Here is a 13,639-nt window from a genome sequence, read left to right on the forward strand (position 1 = left end):
ATTATTTTCATGACCTAGGGCATATTCCAACAACTAAAGTGTGTTAAATATTAAATATTTTTAACTTCTATCGTGTAAGAATGAGGGTTTCGGCGTGTTAAAAGCAAAGAGGTAAAATATTTTTAATCATGTTAGACCGTATTAAAAGAGGTCGTGTTAGGCGAGGGCTTGGTGTATTTGTAACTTTCATTTTTCATATAAAAAAGGTTTTTACTAAAACTAGCTATTACACAACCCAATCAATTGACAACCATTTTGAAATGGCACCATGGTTCAATTATATTTAAAGAATTGAATTACCAATTCCAATGCTTTTGAATTCACAATCCCGATCTCCCAAAACAAGACCGATCACTAAAGTAAGACACTCATGTGAGAAGGTGATTTCATTCTTATCCATACTTTCAGTATGAAGAAATCACGACTATAAACCGCAGTAGATAGAGAAAATGCATGTATCTACTTATAGTATCAGATTTTGCTTTGCTTAATAGCTTTCGCTTCATTTGCTTATTCTACTCATTTAGTCACTCATTTATTAATTTATTTATAGACGAATTCAATCATGCACAGCTCTACTATCCAACATTGTTTTACTTATACGCAGTCATCCCTTTTTTTGTTTTACTTTCAACGTTAGCATTTAAAATTGATAATATGTATATCAAATCGTTAGTGATACTGCTTTCTAGAGATGGTTCAACAATATTCTTTCTGTATGGAGGAAGGTGATTTTAAAGCCAAATCAGCAGTGACATAAAACGGATTTATCCCAGCCACTTTCTGATGAGATCACACACATAAAATACACTTTCTTAATGATTTTTGGTTCGAGCAAATTACATATTTATAAATACATACGTGCTCGTACATATAGTGAATAATTTAAGAGATAGTTCTGAATACTTTATTAAAATACATTTTATTGAGACAATGCATTGGTTATATGGTAGCAGTAAGGAGCGTATTTCAGATGAATTTGAGGTTTTACGCTCATGGCTTTGCAATCTTTTTGAATTCACTTATGTCTTTTAAATGGAACGATAAAACCTCCTCTACTTAGTAAGAAATTAAATAATTTCAGTCATTCATTATTAAATATGCTACGCTAGATATACCAAATATTTAGAGCCTTACAGATACCACCAACTGTTACATTAAAATTATATTACACAATGCTCGAGCAACAGTATTGAAAAAGTTGTTGTTTTAATTTATAATTATGCCAAAATTTATTTTGTATAATTACCAGTAGACCCTTCTCCGAACTACTAAAACCTTGTACCTGCCCCAAAATACGAAAACTAAAATATTTCCTACGTTTCTTTTTTTCTGCTTTTAAAGTCTATATAGCTTTATTATAACATTTGTAAATTTTTAAGAAGTATACCCACACCCCTTGTTTGTCGACTGAATAATAAATAAAAAATATGAAACTGTTGACTTAAGAATGATCTGATCTAAAATACGAAGAGTTACACCACAAGTTTGTTTACCTTTATAATAGAAAAGAGACAGAAAGTGATTCCAATTGACCTTAAATGTGCGATCATCTGCCCATTCAAAAAATGCAAAGATATCAAAAGACAATGGTTTAACAATTGAATTTATCCTTTCGTGGTACAATTGGCAATGTGTGTGAGCTGCGAGTTATTAGTTTCTACACCTCTTGACTGTTGATTGCCACAAATTTTGCAAGGAGCGCACCCTTTCCTCTTTGGGCAACTCACCCCAATCATCTTAGCAATTTACACACCATCATCGCTTGTGGCACGAAGGGGCGCAACGCATGCGAAATTCTGTGTATTTCGCAAATACGATATTGATATAGACATCCCGGTTGCACATGAGCTAATGACGACATTAACACCCTTGTGTGTGCAACTAAGAAATCGGCTTAGACATGCAAATTGCAAATCGAAATTGCTGCCTCGTACTCGTATGCAAATTTGTGCATATTGATAAATGATCAGTCCGGACAATGATCCAACAATGGAAGAGAGCGCGTGTGTTTTGATTTCGTCATAATGGAAACGTGCTCGAGTTGTGCAAACAAGCTGTAGTCGCGTAGTAAAATCAAAAGTACGAATATACCCTTAGACTGCAGTTTAATGAACTCTCGAGAAGGCGGACACATCTGCCAGATGTCGATCTCCGTCTGTGTCTGTGTCTGTGTCTGCGCCTCTGCCTGCGCATGCGCAGCTTGGCATGCGATTTAAATCACAAAGAAGACTAAGTCTTCTTAGCGGCATGCCATGTGGCCACAAATGCGCGGGTGAACCTGAGCAGGAGGCGTTTCGACTTGAAAGAATTCGTCTTACATTGTGCACGGTATTTGATCAGATTATGAGTGAATAGCTTCCCCTTTCAAAGGGCTCCCCCATTCGAACAGAGAGAGTTGGGAGTTACCTTTTGATACCCATGCATGTTGACTTAGGCTCGCAATGCCCCTCAGCAGTTATGGAGATTGCGCCAAATGATTTGATAACAGCATAAATGATCACAGGATATCATTGTTGCTGTATCAAGATGAATCACATAAATCTAAATAAATAAAATGGCATTAAGTCGAGCTATTACAGCTCATAAGTTTCGAAATTTGATTATGAACGAATTTTGAATGAGATGGGCGTTTTTCCAGGAACCTATGATAAAATTAAGTATTTTTGTACTAAGGAATCTAAGCAATTAGGAAACTTTATCTTGATATAGCAATGTTACAGCTTTATTCCGAATGAGTTTGCGTGCAAATTGTTTGCCTGCCTGATTGTAGCTGAGCTGAACAAAATCTGCTGTCCTACAATGAAATAAAGATGGGACCTGAGAGACGTATTTAAATACTAGTCGCTATTTTAAAAGAAAGCCCGAGGTGTTCATATTATAAAGCTGATATATTCAAACAATTTTCCTATGGTGCTTGTCATTTCCTTTTTAAAAAGGCGACCCATTTATACCTTATATACACCTAATTCTGTTTTTACACGGTAGATTGGTTCCACAAACAATCGTGAAAAAAGACATTGATCATATGCAGAAATAGGTGATTGATTCCTTATCTCTAAAGAAATATATATGCAATATTTAATAACCATGTTTTACAAACCGTCTTATATCAAAGCCGTTTAAAAAAAAAGACCGTTTAAAAAGAGAATTAGGCATATACTTATTCGTTATTGTGTCAACATCGTTCGATTTCAAACCTAAATGCATGACACACAACCAGAGCTTGCTGATAAATATTCTACATTCACTTTTTGAATGAATTATTCTAAGTATGTTCGAGTATTTCCTTTACGGTTTATATAATTTCTTTACATTTCACATATTTTGTATTTTATATTCTACACTGCAGCAATTTCAAAATAATTTTTTTTAAGATAATACACATCATTGTATATAAAAAGTAGTAAAATTCTTCTTATAAGCACATTTTCCATTGTTTCTGTTGCACACTCTTTCGATCCTAATCTGCTAAAGGTAAAATTTATGCAAATCATAGAAGTGAACGGCTCAGCTCCTGTGGCTTCTGAGGCGAACGAAAGCAATTTAAATGCAGGCCAACACCCAGAAGACGTGCTCGAGCTGTCTGATAGCTCAAGGTGATGTTCCGAGAATGATTTACATAGATATTTTTTGTAGTCCAGAGCGCATACACCTTGGGGTGCTGTGCTCAGGCCCAAGACAATCATTAGGAACATGATTGATGAAGCGTCCTGCGATAGAACGTAATTTGCATAAGGACCTTGGTGCTGCAGCCGCATGCCTGGCCAGTTACCCCTTAGATAGATGTCAGCTGGTGTCATGAGAACAAAAACCACAATCCATTTGAGGAACAATATTTGCAAAGGAAAACGTCTTGAGAAGTGCTTAGAGCAATTGAGTGAATTTTAGTTTTTTTTTACAAGTTTATAGCTTACAACTTAAAAAGAGAGAGTGAGGGCATTAAAGGACTAGATAAATGCTCATTGCGTGTTTTGCACCTTCTCTGTAATCCAGTCGATGAAGTACTGTGTGCTGGTGTATACGCCAGGAACATCGGGACGGGCACAGCCAATGCCATAGGAAACCACACCTATCAGATAGAACCGCACTCCATTTTGGAATTCCTGAAGTGTGAAATAGTTCTGATTAGGCACCTCATACTATGTTTTGTTCATTGCTATTTATATACCTCAGGAATCATTAAGGGGCCACCGGAGTCACCTTGGCACGTATCCTTGCCACCCGTCAGAACTCCAGCGCAGACAATCGCGGCATCAAATTGATCGGCGGTGAAGAGGCGCTGAGCCTTCTCGTAGCTACTGCGGCACACTTCATTGGGATAGATTGGGATCTGCAGCTCCTGCAACACCTGTGCCGATTCACCACCCTCCATAGTCTTTCCCCAGCCTACGACAAAGGGCATATAGTTGACATAGGACTTCTGGCGCAGCTGTGGGGTGTTGGGCATGCAAATGGGCGCAATTGAGTCCGTGAACTCAACATTCCGTTCCAAATACAATAGGGCGATGTCGCTACGCCCATTACGTCTATTGTATTCGGGATGTGACTCATACTATTTGGTGGAAGCCCCATTATATTAATTGATATTAAAGAAGTTGTTAGTGTATCTTACCCTAGCCACATTAATATCAACATGACGTGCTTCCGTGTCTGTTCCTAAATCGTGTTCGCCCAGACGCACAAACGTTCTGTATTGTAAGGGAAGTGAATTTAGAAAATAGGCTTCCATAGGCACAACTGTACTTACAGGTCGGGGCGTATGCAATGAGCCGCTGTGACGATGTGGCGAGCTGTGATCAATGTGCCGCCACACTTAAAGGGCGACCCTGAGCCATCATCGTATCCGAGCAACGCAATCCATGGCCAGGCACCCTTTTTGCTCACCTCCCCGCCCACGATCTTCTTGTAAGAGTTCAGAGTGTATCCACAGCCTTCTTCAACGGTCAACAGTCTGCGCGGAATTTCATTCGTATTTCTTGGTCTCATTCCAGGCGCCGATGTGGGAGCCACTTCACCCGTAGGGCAACATACTGTCGAGCCAGCTCCGCCACAGACCCGATTAGAAGCCTGCAGAAATTTGGCGAAATTTGGATCGGTCTGCTTAAGGCGCAGCTCATCTAGCAGGGTATCACAGCTTCTGATATCTGAAAAATATTTCATTCTGTTAGCTGGACTTACTGCGAAAATGCATTTGACTTACCCACACACTCCCCAGCTCTGGTATCTGGTCCACGGCAGAAAGGACCGCGAGCTTCGACCAACGGTGCTGAAGTTATTGGAGCACGTGTTGTTGTGGTCGTTGTTGTCCTTCTTGTCGTTGTTGTAGTTGTTGAAGGAGGCAGGTCCGGCAAGAATGGATTGCGGTTGGGAGCTGTCGTGGGAATGACTTGGGTGGGGGAGGGTCGGTCCGGCAAGAATGGATTGCGGTTCGGGTTTCTCGTCGGATTAACGAATGGTCGCTCTGTTGGAAAGAAAGGATTCGGTCTCTGTGTAACCGGATTACTCGGTCTAGTACAGCACACCTATGAATGAATGAAACGAATGAAAGCTTAGCATAGTGGAAGGAAGCGACTAGTTGATGCCCTACCAAGGGGTCCCCGTTTACACTGCGAGTGCCACAGTTGCGCTGCAAAGCAAGGACGTAGCGTTCCGCCACCTGCCGATTGGCCACCTCAAATATGTTGGCAACCTGGGGGCAGTAGCTAAGACCCACACAGTTGCCATAATAGTTTTCGGGAGTGACACAGTTTTGACGAACTACAATAAAAAACATCGATTAAGCTGGAGCCTATTCGCAGTAATTTAACGAAGATTAGTAAACCCTTCCATGTATTAGTAGTACTTTTTATTAGTTAATGAACAAATACGGGGAAAGGAATAAAAATGGGGTTTTAACTTGCAAACTTATATTATTTAAGAGCCGTACCAAAACAAAACACATTTACTTTTAAAAAACTCATTCTTTTAAAAAAAAAAGGGCTTAAAAAGATTGTTTTGCAAATATGATTTGTTGTATGATTTGTTTTCAACAATAGGAAACCTCTCGTTATACTCTTTCAAATAAATATACCCTTCATTGAGTAGTGAATAGTCTCAATAGTAATCCCAAGAATAGTACTATTTCGATGATTTGGATGGAAGCCCTACTGATAAACACTATTATCTGTATGTCCATTCATGCAGTAATTCTCTAAGTACACCTATCTTTTGCATTGAATATTGCGCAAAATAATTCCAGAAAACATACCAATTCAGTGGCTATAATTCAAATTCTCTGTAAAATTCGGTGCTTGAGATAGCCGGCCATTATTTTAAACATGCAATATTTTAATATATTAGAATAACCTTAAGTAGACTTGTATTACAAGTATATACAAAAGACTTAAGCTTACGCTTAAGTACTTTCAGTTCATATCATAATACACAAAAACAAAAAACGTTGTGCTGCGAAACATTTGTAATAATTCAGGAATTTTCAACTGCATTAAATCTAATCTAATTTTGATAATAATAAATATTCAGAAACAAGTTTGCAACACCGCTAACTTTTTATTTTTTGTTTGTTTTGTTATTAAATGTTTGAAAATAGAACAATTTATGGGTTAATTAATTAATTAATTAATTTTTATAGGCCATAAGTCGAATTGGAAGCGCACATCAATTTTAAATCTTAGAAATTCCCAGGAAATATTCGTAAACATCTAGTTGCTGTCCAGCTGACCTTGGGTTGCGAACAATGACTGGTTTTTTGAACTTGAATCGAATCGCCAAATTCAAAATACGAGCACATACGAGCACACACATTTTGCCAATTCAGGTCGAGTTTAATATACGAATAGCACATATCAAAAGTAAATTGGTAGTACTCGTGCAGTTCACATTTGTTAATTGGACGCTTATGCCGAAAAATGCGCTCGTCGTAATGTGTGCATTGAATGCAAAACGAAAGACTTAGGCAACGAACTTGCCGTCGTAAAAACAACAATTTTCCATATGAACACATTTAACCATATTTTAGGCCAATTTGTTGCGTTGTTTGAATCTTTTTACAATATAGGTTTTTAATATTTCAATTTGCATGATAGCGCCGCTAATGGAACAGGTTTCCTGTGATTTTTTTATTATTTATTTCGTTTTGCCTACATTAAAATTTAACTTTATTTTAAGGCAGCCGATTGACTAGATACTGTTCGTAGCGTTTTAATACACACACACATTTATATGTATATATAAAGATGTATTAGTTGTTACAACTAAATACCTATAATGATGAGAATCTTAAAAGCAAGCAAGTGAAATGTAAAGCTTATGTTTTGGGGTTCGACCTACCTTGCCTACGATTAGGTTGTTGGGCAAGCGCGGGCGTTGCAATGCATGTTAGAGTAGCTATAAATATAAGTAACTTCATGTTTGATCTATCACAACACTCTAAGAAATCGAGTACGAAATCAGTTGGGACGACAACGACGCGATTCACAATGCGTAACGCGATGCCAACGATGTTGTCGGCTTGACGGACGTTATCAAACTGCTGGACTAGAGCGTGCCCTGTCTGGCCGAAACGTCTTCAGGTTTGGCTCAGCAAACAATTCGGCCGAATTCGTTCTCGAGTGTCAGCGGCGCGGTGCGGCTCTTGCGTGACCAGCAGTGACAGTTCACTCAACGTTCGGCAAACGATTTGCGTTTTATATGCAGGTGACGACGCCCTGACTAAAAAGTCGTTCTCGGTGGAGAGGCTGTATGCTTCGGTCTGTCTTAATGATTTTATCTGTTCTGCTTACACACACACACACAGTACGAATTGATTAATAAATGTATCCACCAAGCACCGCAATGTATTTTCAAACTAAAAGCTTTTAATTCGTAGCCAGAGAACACTCCGCTAATTGTTCGCAAATTATAATAATCGTATTGAAAAAGTACCGAATTCAAATTATAGTCTCCGGAAGAGCAGCGCTTTGCTGAGTGTTTGTATGTGCCACGTGCCACGTACGCTATTAGCAAGTGAACGGACTTAAACTACTCTAAAAACGTACAAATTCGTGATAGCTATCTAGCTTTAGGGCGCCTTCACTCCGACAGAGCTTTTAGACATAAGAGAATGTACGTGTATGTACCCGTACCAGCGAATACGAATTGAAAAGGTAAGACAAACTTCGAGTCATACTGAAATTATAATTAACGGGAGCTGTTATTATTACACACTGAGCCCAAAGATTGACATTGGGACTATATTAGATTTTTACTAATATGCTAAATACAGAGAGAGAGATGCATTCAATCATTATTCTTCGACTGTTTTGGACAAGGTCTTTATATCAGATTTTATAAAATATCTTAACTTTATTAAATTTAATAATTTTTGTGGGAAATTATTATATTCTAAATTTAGGATTAAAGCAAAAATCAGTATTATAAATAAATTCATTGGGACTATATTAGATTTGTACTAATATGCTAATACAGAGAGAGATGCATTCAATCATTACTATTCGACATTTTTGGCAAAGTCTTTATATCAGATTTTATAAAATATCTTGACTTAATTAAATTTAATAATTTTCTGAAAAAAATTATATTCTAAATTTAGGATTAAAGCAAAAATCAGTATTATAAATAAATACAGTGGGACTACTTGTATATTAGATTTTTACTAATATGCTAAATACAGGGAGAGAGATGCATTCAATCATTACTATTCGCCTGTTTTTGACAAGGTCTTGATATCAGATTTTATAGACCATCTTAACTTAATTAAATTTAATTAATTTTCTGAAAATTATTATATTCTAAATTTTGGATTAAAGCAAAAATCAGTATTAAAAATAAATAAGTACTGATAATAATCAAAAATGTATTCTTTGTGAAGGCAAGTCAAAAAACTATATTACTTTGTATTCGCACTAAACTACATAGTATAATCGATACTACTAAGTAGTATAACCTTTTACCAATTGACTACAGAGTATAAACATGCAATAGATATATGTGCTGAGTAATCACATGTTCTTTTCTTCCATTTTTGACAAAGCTACGTAAGTCGTATTGCAATAAATACTGTTATTAGTGTGGAATCCAGCCTAATCGATAAATCTATTGCATTTTTGTACTGCAATAAGAAATCAATTTATTCAGTTGAAATTATATATTTCCACACAGCATATTCCTATTTGGAATTAAAATTACCAATTATTATCTCACTTTAAGCCAAAAAAAGAATTTTACTAAGCCAAAACTTGCTTCAATATTTGAATTTAGATTGTTTAACTGAGTCCGTAAACTACAACTGGCGCTCAATTCAAAATTTGTCATTGATAAGTTTTAAGAATTTAAAATGACTCAAAGGCACCAACAACGAAATGATTGACAAAAAAAAACAACACACAATCACAGTCATTATGTGTTCTCTTGTATTGGACATTCCAAAGCGGATTCGAGTGCAGGTCAGATAAATACATATACTTGTATATTTAACAGACTAAGCCGCAAAACATCTTAATTTGTGGCGGCTATCTGGTGACAGTTTCTCATGGCGATTTCAATTATTCTCGTACACACTTCATAGTAGAATGGATGCCACAAACTTGTTTACATTTTAGCAGTTAGGAACTGGGGGTTGCCTAAGCTTTTCGACATTCACGGTTCGCGAAGCGCAGCTCGATCGCATTCGAGGTGAGATTCATGAGCATTTTGCAATCATTCTGAAAAGCTTTCGTCGATTAAGCTATACTTATACGCCGTGCTTTGATTATGTAATATAATTATTGTTAGTGATTCTAAACAACAAGCTTCGGAATGAAAAGTGGAACGCTTATCGATGACGTTGCGTAGTCTCTGTCGTATTGTAGTAGAGCGGGGAGCGCAGGGAAAACAGCAGCCAAAACAAATTGGCATGCGAACGATGCACCCTGAGACCAGCTATAGAAGACGCTACCATATTATTCTACACGATGACTCAATCGAGTTGCTTGGCAATGCCGCGCACGACGCTTCAGAGTATACTTGTGCTCGTAGTATGAGGATTTCTGAGGAAAACCCCAATGGCAAATGTCATTGATAGCTTAATTAAATGTAGGTGCTTGTTCTAGTTCCGGCTTTAATATGCACGCGGATATAGCAGATCACATACGAAGGAATACAATAAGATGTTGGTATATATGGAGGTATTATGCCTCGGCAACTCGCGCCTCAATCCAATCCATGAAATGCTGCACACTGGTATAGATGCCCGGCACACCAGGCAGGCCACAGCCAATGCCATAAGAAACCACGCCTATCAGATAGTAATGGACTGTATATCCTTTATAGTACTGCAATAAAATCGAACATAAAATAATATGCTTGGAAGAAGCTGTTTGTGCTCTTCAATGCGGAATCAACTCACCTCTGGCATCATCAGTGGTCCACCGCTGTCACCTTGGCACGAGTCCTTACCACCTGCCAAATTACCGGCACATAACACCGTCTCGTCAAACTGTTCGTCCCGGACAAATTTGTTTCGCAATTTGTATGCGTTCTGACATACGGAATTATTGAAAACCACTATTTGAAGCTCTTGAAGAACATTGGAGCCTTTTCCGCCTACTTGTGTTTTCCCCCATCCAACCAGAAATGGAGTGTGATCAATATAGCTCTTGGTGCGCAAGTCTTTCCTTGGCAGACAAATAGGTACAATAAGATCCGTGAACTGTACAGTACGCTCCAAATACACAACCGCCACATCATGTCGTTTATCGCGGAGTCTGCGAAAATCTGGATGGCCCACAACCTGCGCAGGTGTAAAATAATCTCTACGAAACTCTTTTAAAATAAAATGAGGCTGAATTAACCTTTTCAATGGATATATCCACATGGCTTGAATCCGTTTCGGAGGTCAAATCGAACTCCCCCAGGCGCACAAACGATCTGTGTGTGTTAAAGGGTGCCATCAGTCATCTAGAATAATGTATACAGGTTTCATCATACTTACAATGAATCCTCTAAGCAATGGGCAGCCGTTACAACGTGCTTGGCTGTAATGAGAGTGCCGCCACAGCGGAAAGTTTGTGCCTCGCGGATGTTATAGCCAAGTAATACGGCCCAGGGCCAACGACCTGGAGCGCTATCCTCCCCGCCAACGATCTTCTTCAGCGGCTGCTGTGATATTCCACAGCCATCTTCCTCTGTCGGCATAGAAACCATCGCACCGGAACTTTGTCCAGGGCTGGTGCTTCTGGTCGCCGCTGAGCTGGGACAGCAGACATCAGTATCCGCGAAACCGCACTTGTCATGCGAGGCTCGTATGTAGGCCTTCAGCGTTTCGTTTCGGGTATTTTGTTGCAGGGGCTCAAGAAGCTGCGTACAATTCGCCAACGCTGCAATGAGAAGAGTAACTACTAGATACCAAAACGAAGAGGCCAATTGGTATTATCTAACTAACGTCTACAGTAACCGCGCTCTGCATTTGGCCCTACGCATGGCTCGCCAGTGATCTTCAGAACCAAGTCTATCCATTCCGTGGTGGACGCTGGGACTGTTCTTGGGGTTGTCGTCACGACCGGCTGGGTCACAGAAACCGGAACGGAAGATGCTGTTGTCGTTGCTGAAGCATGGGTGCAACAGACCTATAGGAAAAACAAGTAAAAACGCTAAAGTCGGGTGTCCCGACTTTGAAATACTCTGTACATATGTTTAAAATAATTATAGAAATTAAAAAAAGTAAGAGAATTAAAAGAGAAATGTCGATGAATTTTACCTCTTTTGGTATTCGAACTCACGTACAGGGTGTATAATTGCACATATACAAAGCAATTGCGTCTATGTGGGTGTATGTCTGTTTATGCTCGTATATTCGTGTCTGTGTAAGCATGTTTGCAGTCAACCAAAGCACCAGCATCAACAACAGCCGCGGACAGCGCTTGGGCAGCGCTGCAGCAGCAAATATATTTATGACTACAACTTCTTGTTTAATCGTCTATCATGATTAAACTTGGCACACGGACACATAATTACTAACTGGGGGTATTAGCAAAGTTTGAGTTCGAAATTCCAAGAATTACGGGAGTTCAAGAAAATCGCGATTGGCGGGGGAGAGGGGGGAGGGAGGGAAATTCCAAAAAAATTTGGTGTTCCTAGGTCTTATAGTATCCGAGATATAGGCGATTACACGAATGGAATATCGGGAAAACACCCATAGGGGGGAAGTGGTGAAGGGGGGGGGGGGGAATCAAAAAAATTAAACAAACTTGCACAGCATACACACATAACGCATCTTTGTGCAAAGTTTCCTGTCTCTACCTCTTATAGTCTCTGAGATCCAGTTGTTCATACGGACAGACGGACAGACAGACAGACAGGGCTAGATGGACTCGTCTCGTCATGCTGTTCAAGAATATATATGCTTTGTGGGGTCTGCCACGCCTCCTTCTGCCTGTTACATTTTCAGCTCCCGCAAACCCAATATACTCTTGTACATTTTATGTACAGAGTATAAAAATAGTGGGTAAAACCTGGGTTGTATTGCTATCTGCAATCTAAGCTCCTGATAACAGCAGTATGTTTAGTACACACACTTACAATCGGGTAATTGTCTTCGGTGTTTCTGCTAAAACAACGTCTATTCAACTCTCTAGAGTACTCCGTTGCCTGGTTAAACGGCACTCTCTTAAACAATTCCAGTACCTCGGGGCATTTCTTTAGCGACACACATTGTCCCAAATCGTTAAGTGGTGTGCGGCAAGCAACAACTTCTGTGGAAAATATAAACTCTCGAATCAATCTACAGAGACTATGTTTTTACAAATGCATTTTACCCTGACGCGGTGCAGTCCAATCCGGGTGAGTCCACTGTGATTGTGTTAAGGGGACGATATAAAGGCACATTAATCCAATTGCTGTATAGATGGCCTGCATACTTGCTACGAATTAATTTTACTAAATATATAGTAAGTTTCTATTGCGCTTACACGTTGTAATCTATTCAGTTTGAAAACTTTTGCTAAACTGCGCTTTCCTAGTGATTGCGGTGTCAATCAGCTCTGCCATGAGATGAGCACTTATGTAAGTGTATGTATTAATCTCTGCATGTGTGCATATTATGTGCCTGTGTAAATATGAAATGATTGAATCGGTTATTCCGGTTTCACTCGGGGAAGTATTTCGCTGAAACAAAACAATAAAAGCCGTAAATAAATGCCATGAACGGCGTACGAGTATTATTCTTACAAGACTCGCTTATCTTCAAATGCAACTGCAACGCCAATCGTCAGATTTTTTTTCAATATAATTATATTTATAGGTATTTCGCAATAATAACGCTCAAGCACCGAACGTGCAGCGAACATATCTTTGAGTTGATACATCTTTTTTAATGTTGTTTATTTATTCATACGAAATAATTTCCACTTAGTGTACAAGAAGCATGAGAAAACAGAAACAAATTACTTCCGAAATGAAATTTGTGAAGCTCTGATTAAATTTAAAAGGCGTTTACAATGTCTACAGATGTTGTTCAAATTATCCGCAAACTCAACCAAAGACAAACTGCAGGCTCAGACAGTCATTCATTACTTTAAGAGTCGAAAAAAACTGCGTTCCATAAAAACTTGTATTTATATGTAAACTTAATTCATGGCTCAATAAATTTCGTTTCCTTTGT

At 38.7% G+C, this 13,639-nt stretch overlaps 1 protein-coding gene across 1 annotated transcript; it reads right to left on the reverse strand.

Moving 5' to 3' along the window:
* Positions 1 to 3,864: 3,864 nt before the first annotated feature.
* On the reverse strand, positions 3,865 to 12,948 carry LOC115628430. The gene is made up of 14 exons (XM_030524518.1): positions 12,795 to 12,948; positions 12,559 to 12,731; positions 11,423 to 11,606; positions 10,973 to 11,357; positions 10,833 to 10,908; positions 10,388 to 10,771; positions 10,176 to 10,313; positions 7,333 to 7,555; positions 5,591 to 5,760; positions 5,204 to 5,525; positions 4,751 to 5,147; positions 4,616 to 4,691; positions 4,172 to 4,555; positions 3,865 to 4,106 (listed from the first exon to the last, which is right to left on the reverse strand). Exons 1-14 carry the CDS (start codon positions 12,892 to 12,894, stop codon positions 3,963 to 3,965), a joined length of 3,156 nt encoding a protein of 1,051 aa, XP_030380378.1. The 5' UTR covers positions 12,895 to 12,948; the 3' UTR covers positions 3,865 to 3,962.
* Between the last annotated feature and the right edge of the window lie 691 nt (positions 12,949 to 13,639).

Source organism: Scaptodrosophila lebanonensis, unplaced genomic scaffold (assembly GCF_003285725.1).
Source record: "Scaptodrosophila lebanonensis strain 11010-0011.00,11010-0021.00 unplaced genomic scaffold, SlebRS2 tig00000113-arrow-arrow-pilon, whole genome shotgun sequence".
NCBI classification, from domain to species: domain Eukaryota; kingdom Metazoa; phylum Arthropoda; class Insecta; order Diptera; family Drosophilidae; genus Scaptodrosophila; species Scaptodrosophila lebanonensis.

What these genes read in the sequence shown, in the direction of transcription:
- LOC115628430 (XM_030524518.1), bottom strand. Translation starts at nt 12,894, where the DNA reads ATGCAGGCCATCTATACAGCAATTGGATTAATGTGCCTTTATATCGTC. An exon ending in GTGTAAACGGGGACCCCTTG is followed by an intron (nt 5,526 to 5,590) that starts GTAGGGCATCAA and finishes ATTCATTCATAG; the next exon opens with GTGTGCTGTACTAGACCGAG. An exon ending in CAGAGCTGGGGAGTGTGTGG is followed by an intron (nt 5,148 to 5,203) that starts GTAAGTCAAATG and finishes AATATTTTTCAG; the next exon opens with ATATCAGAAGCTGTGATACC.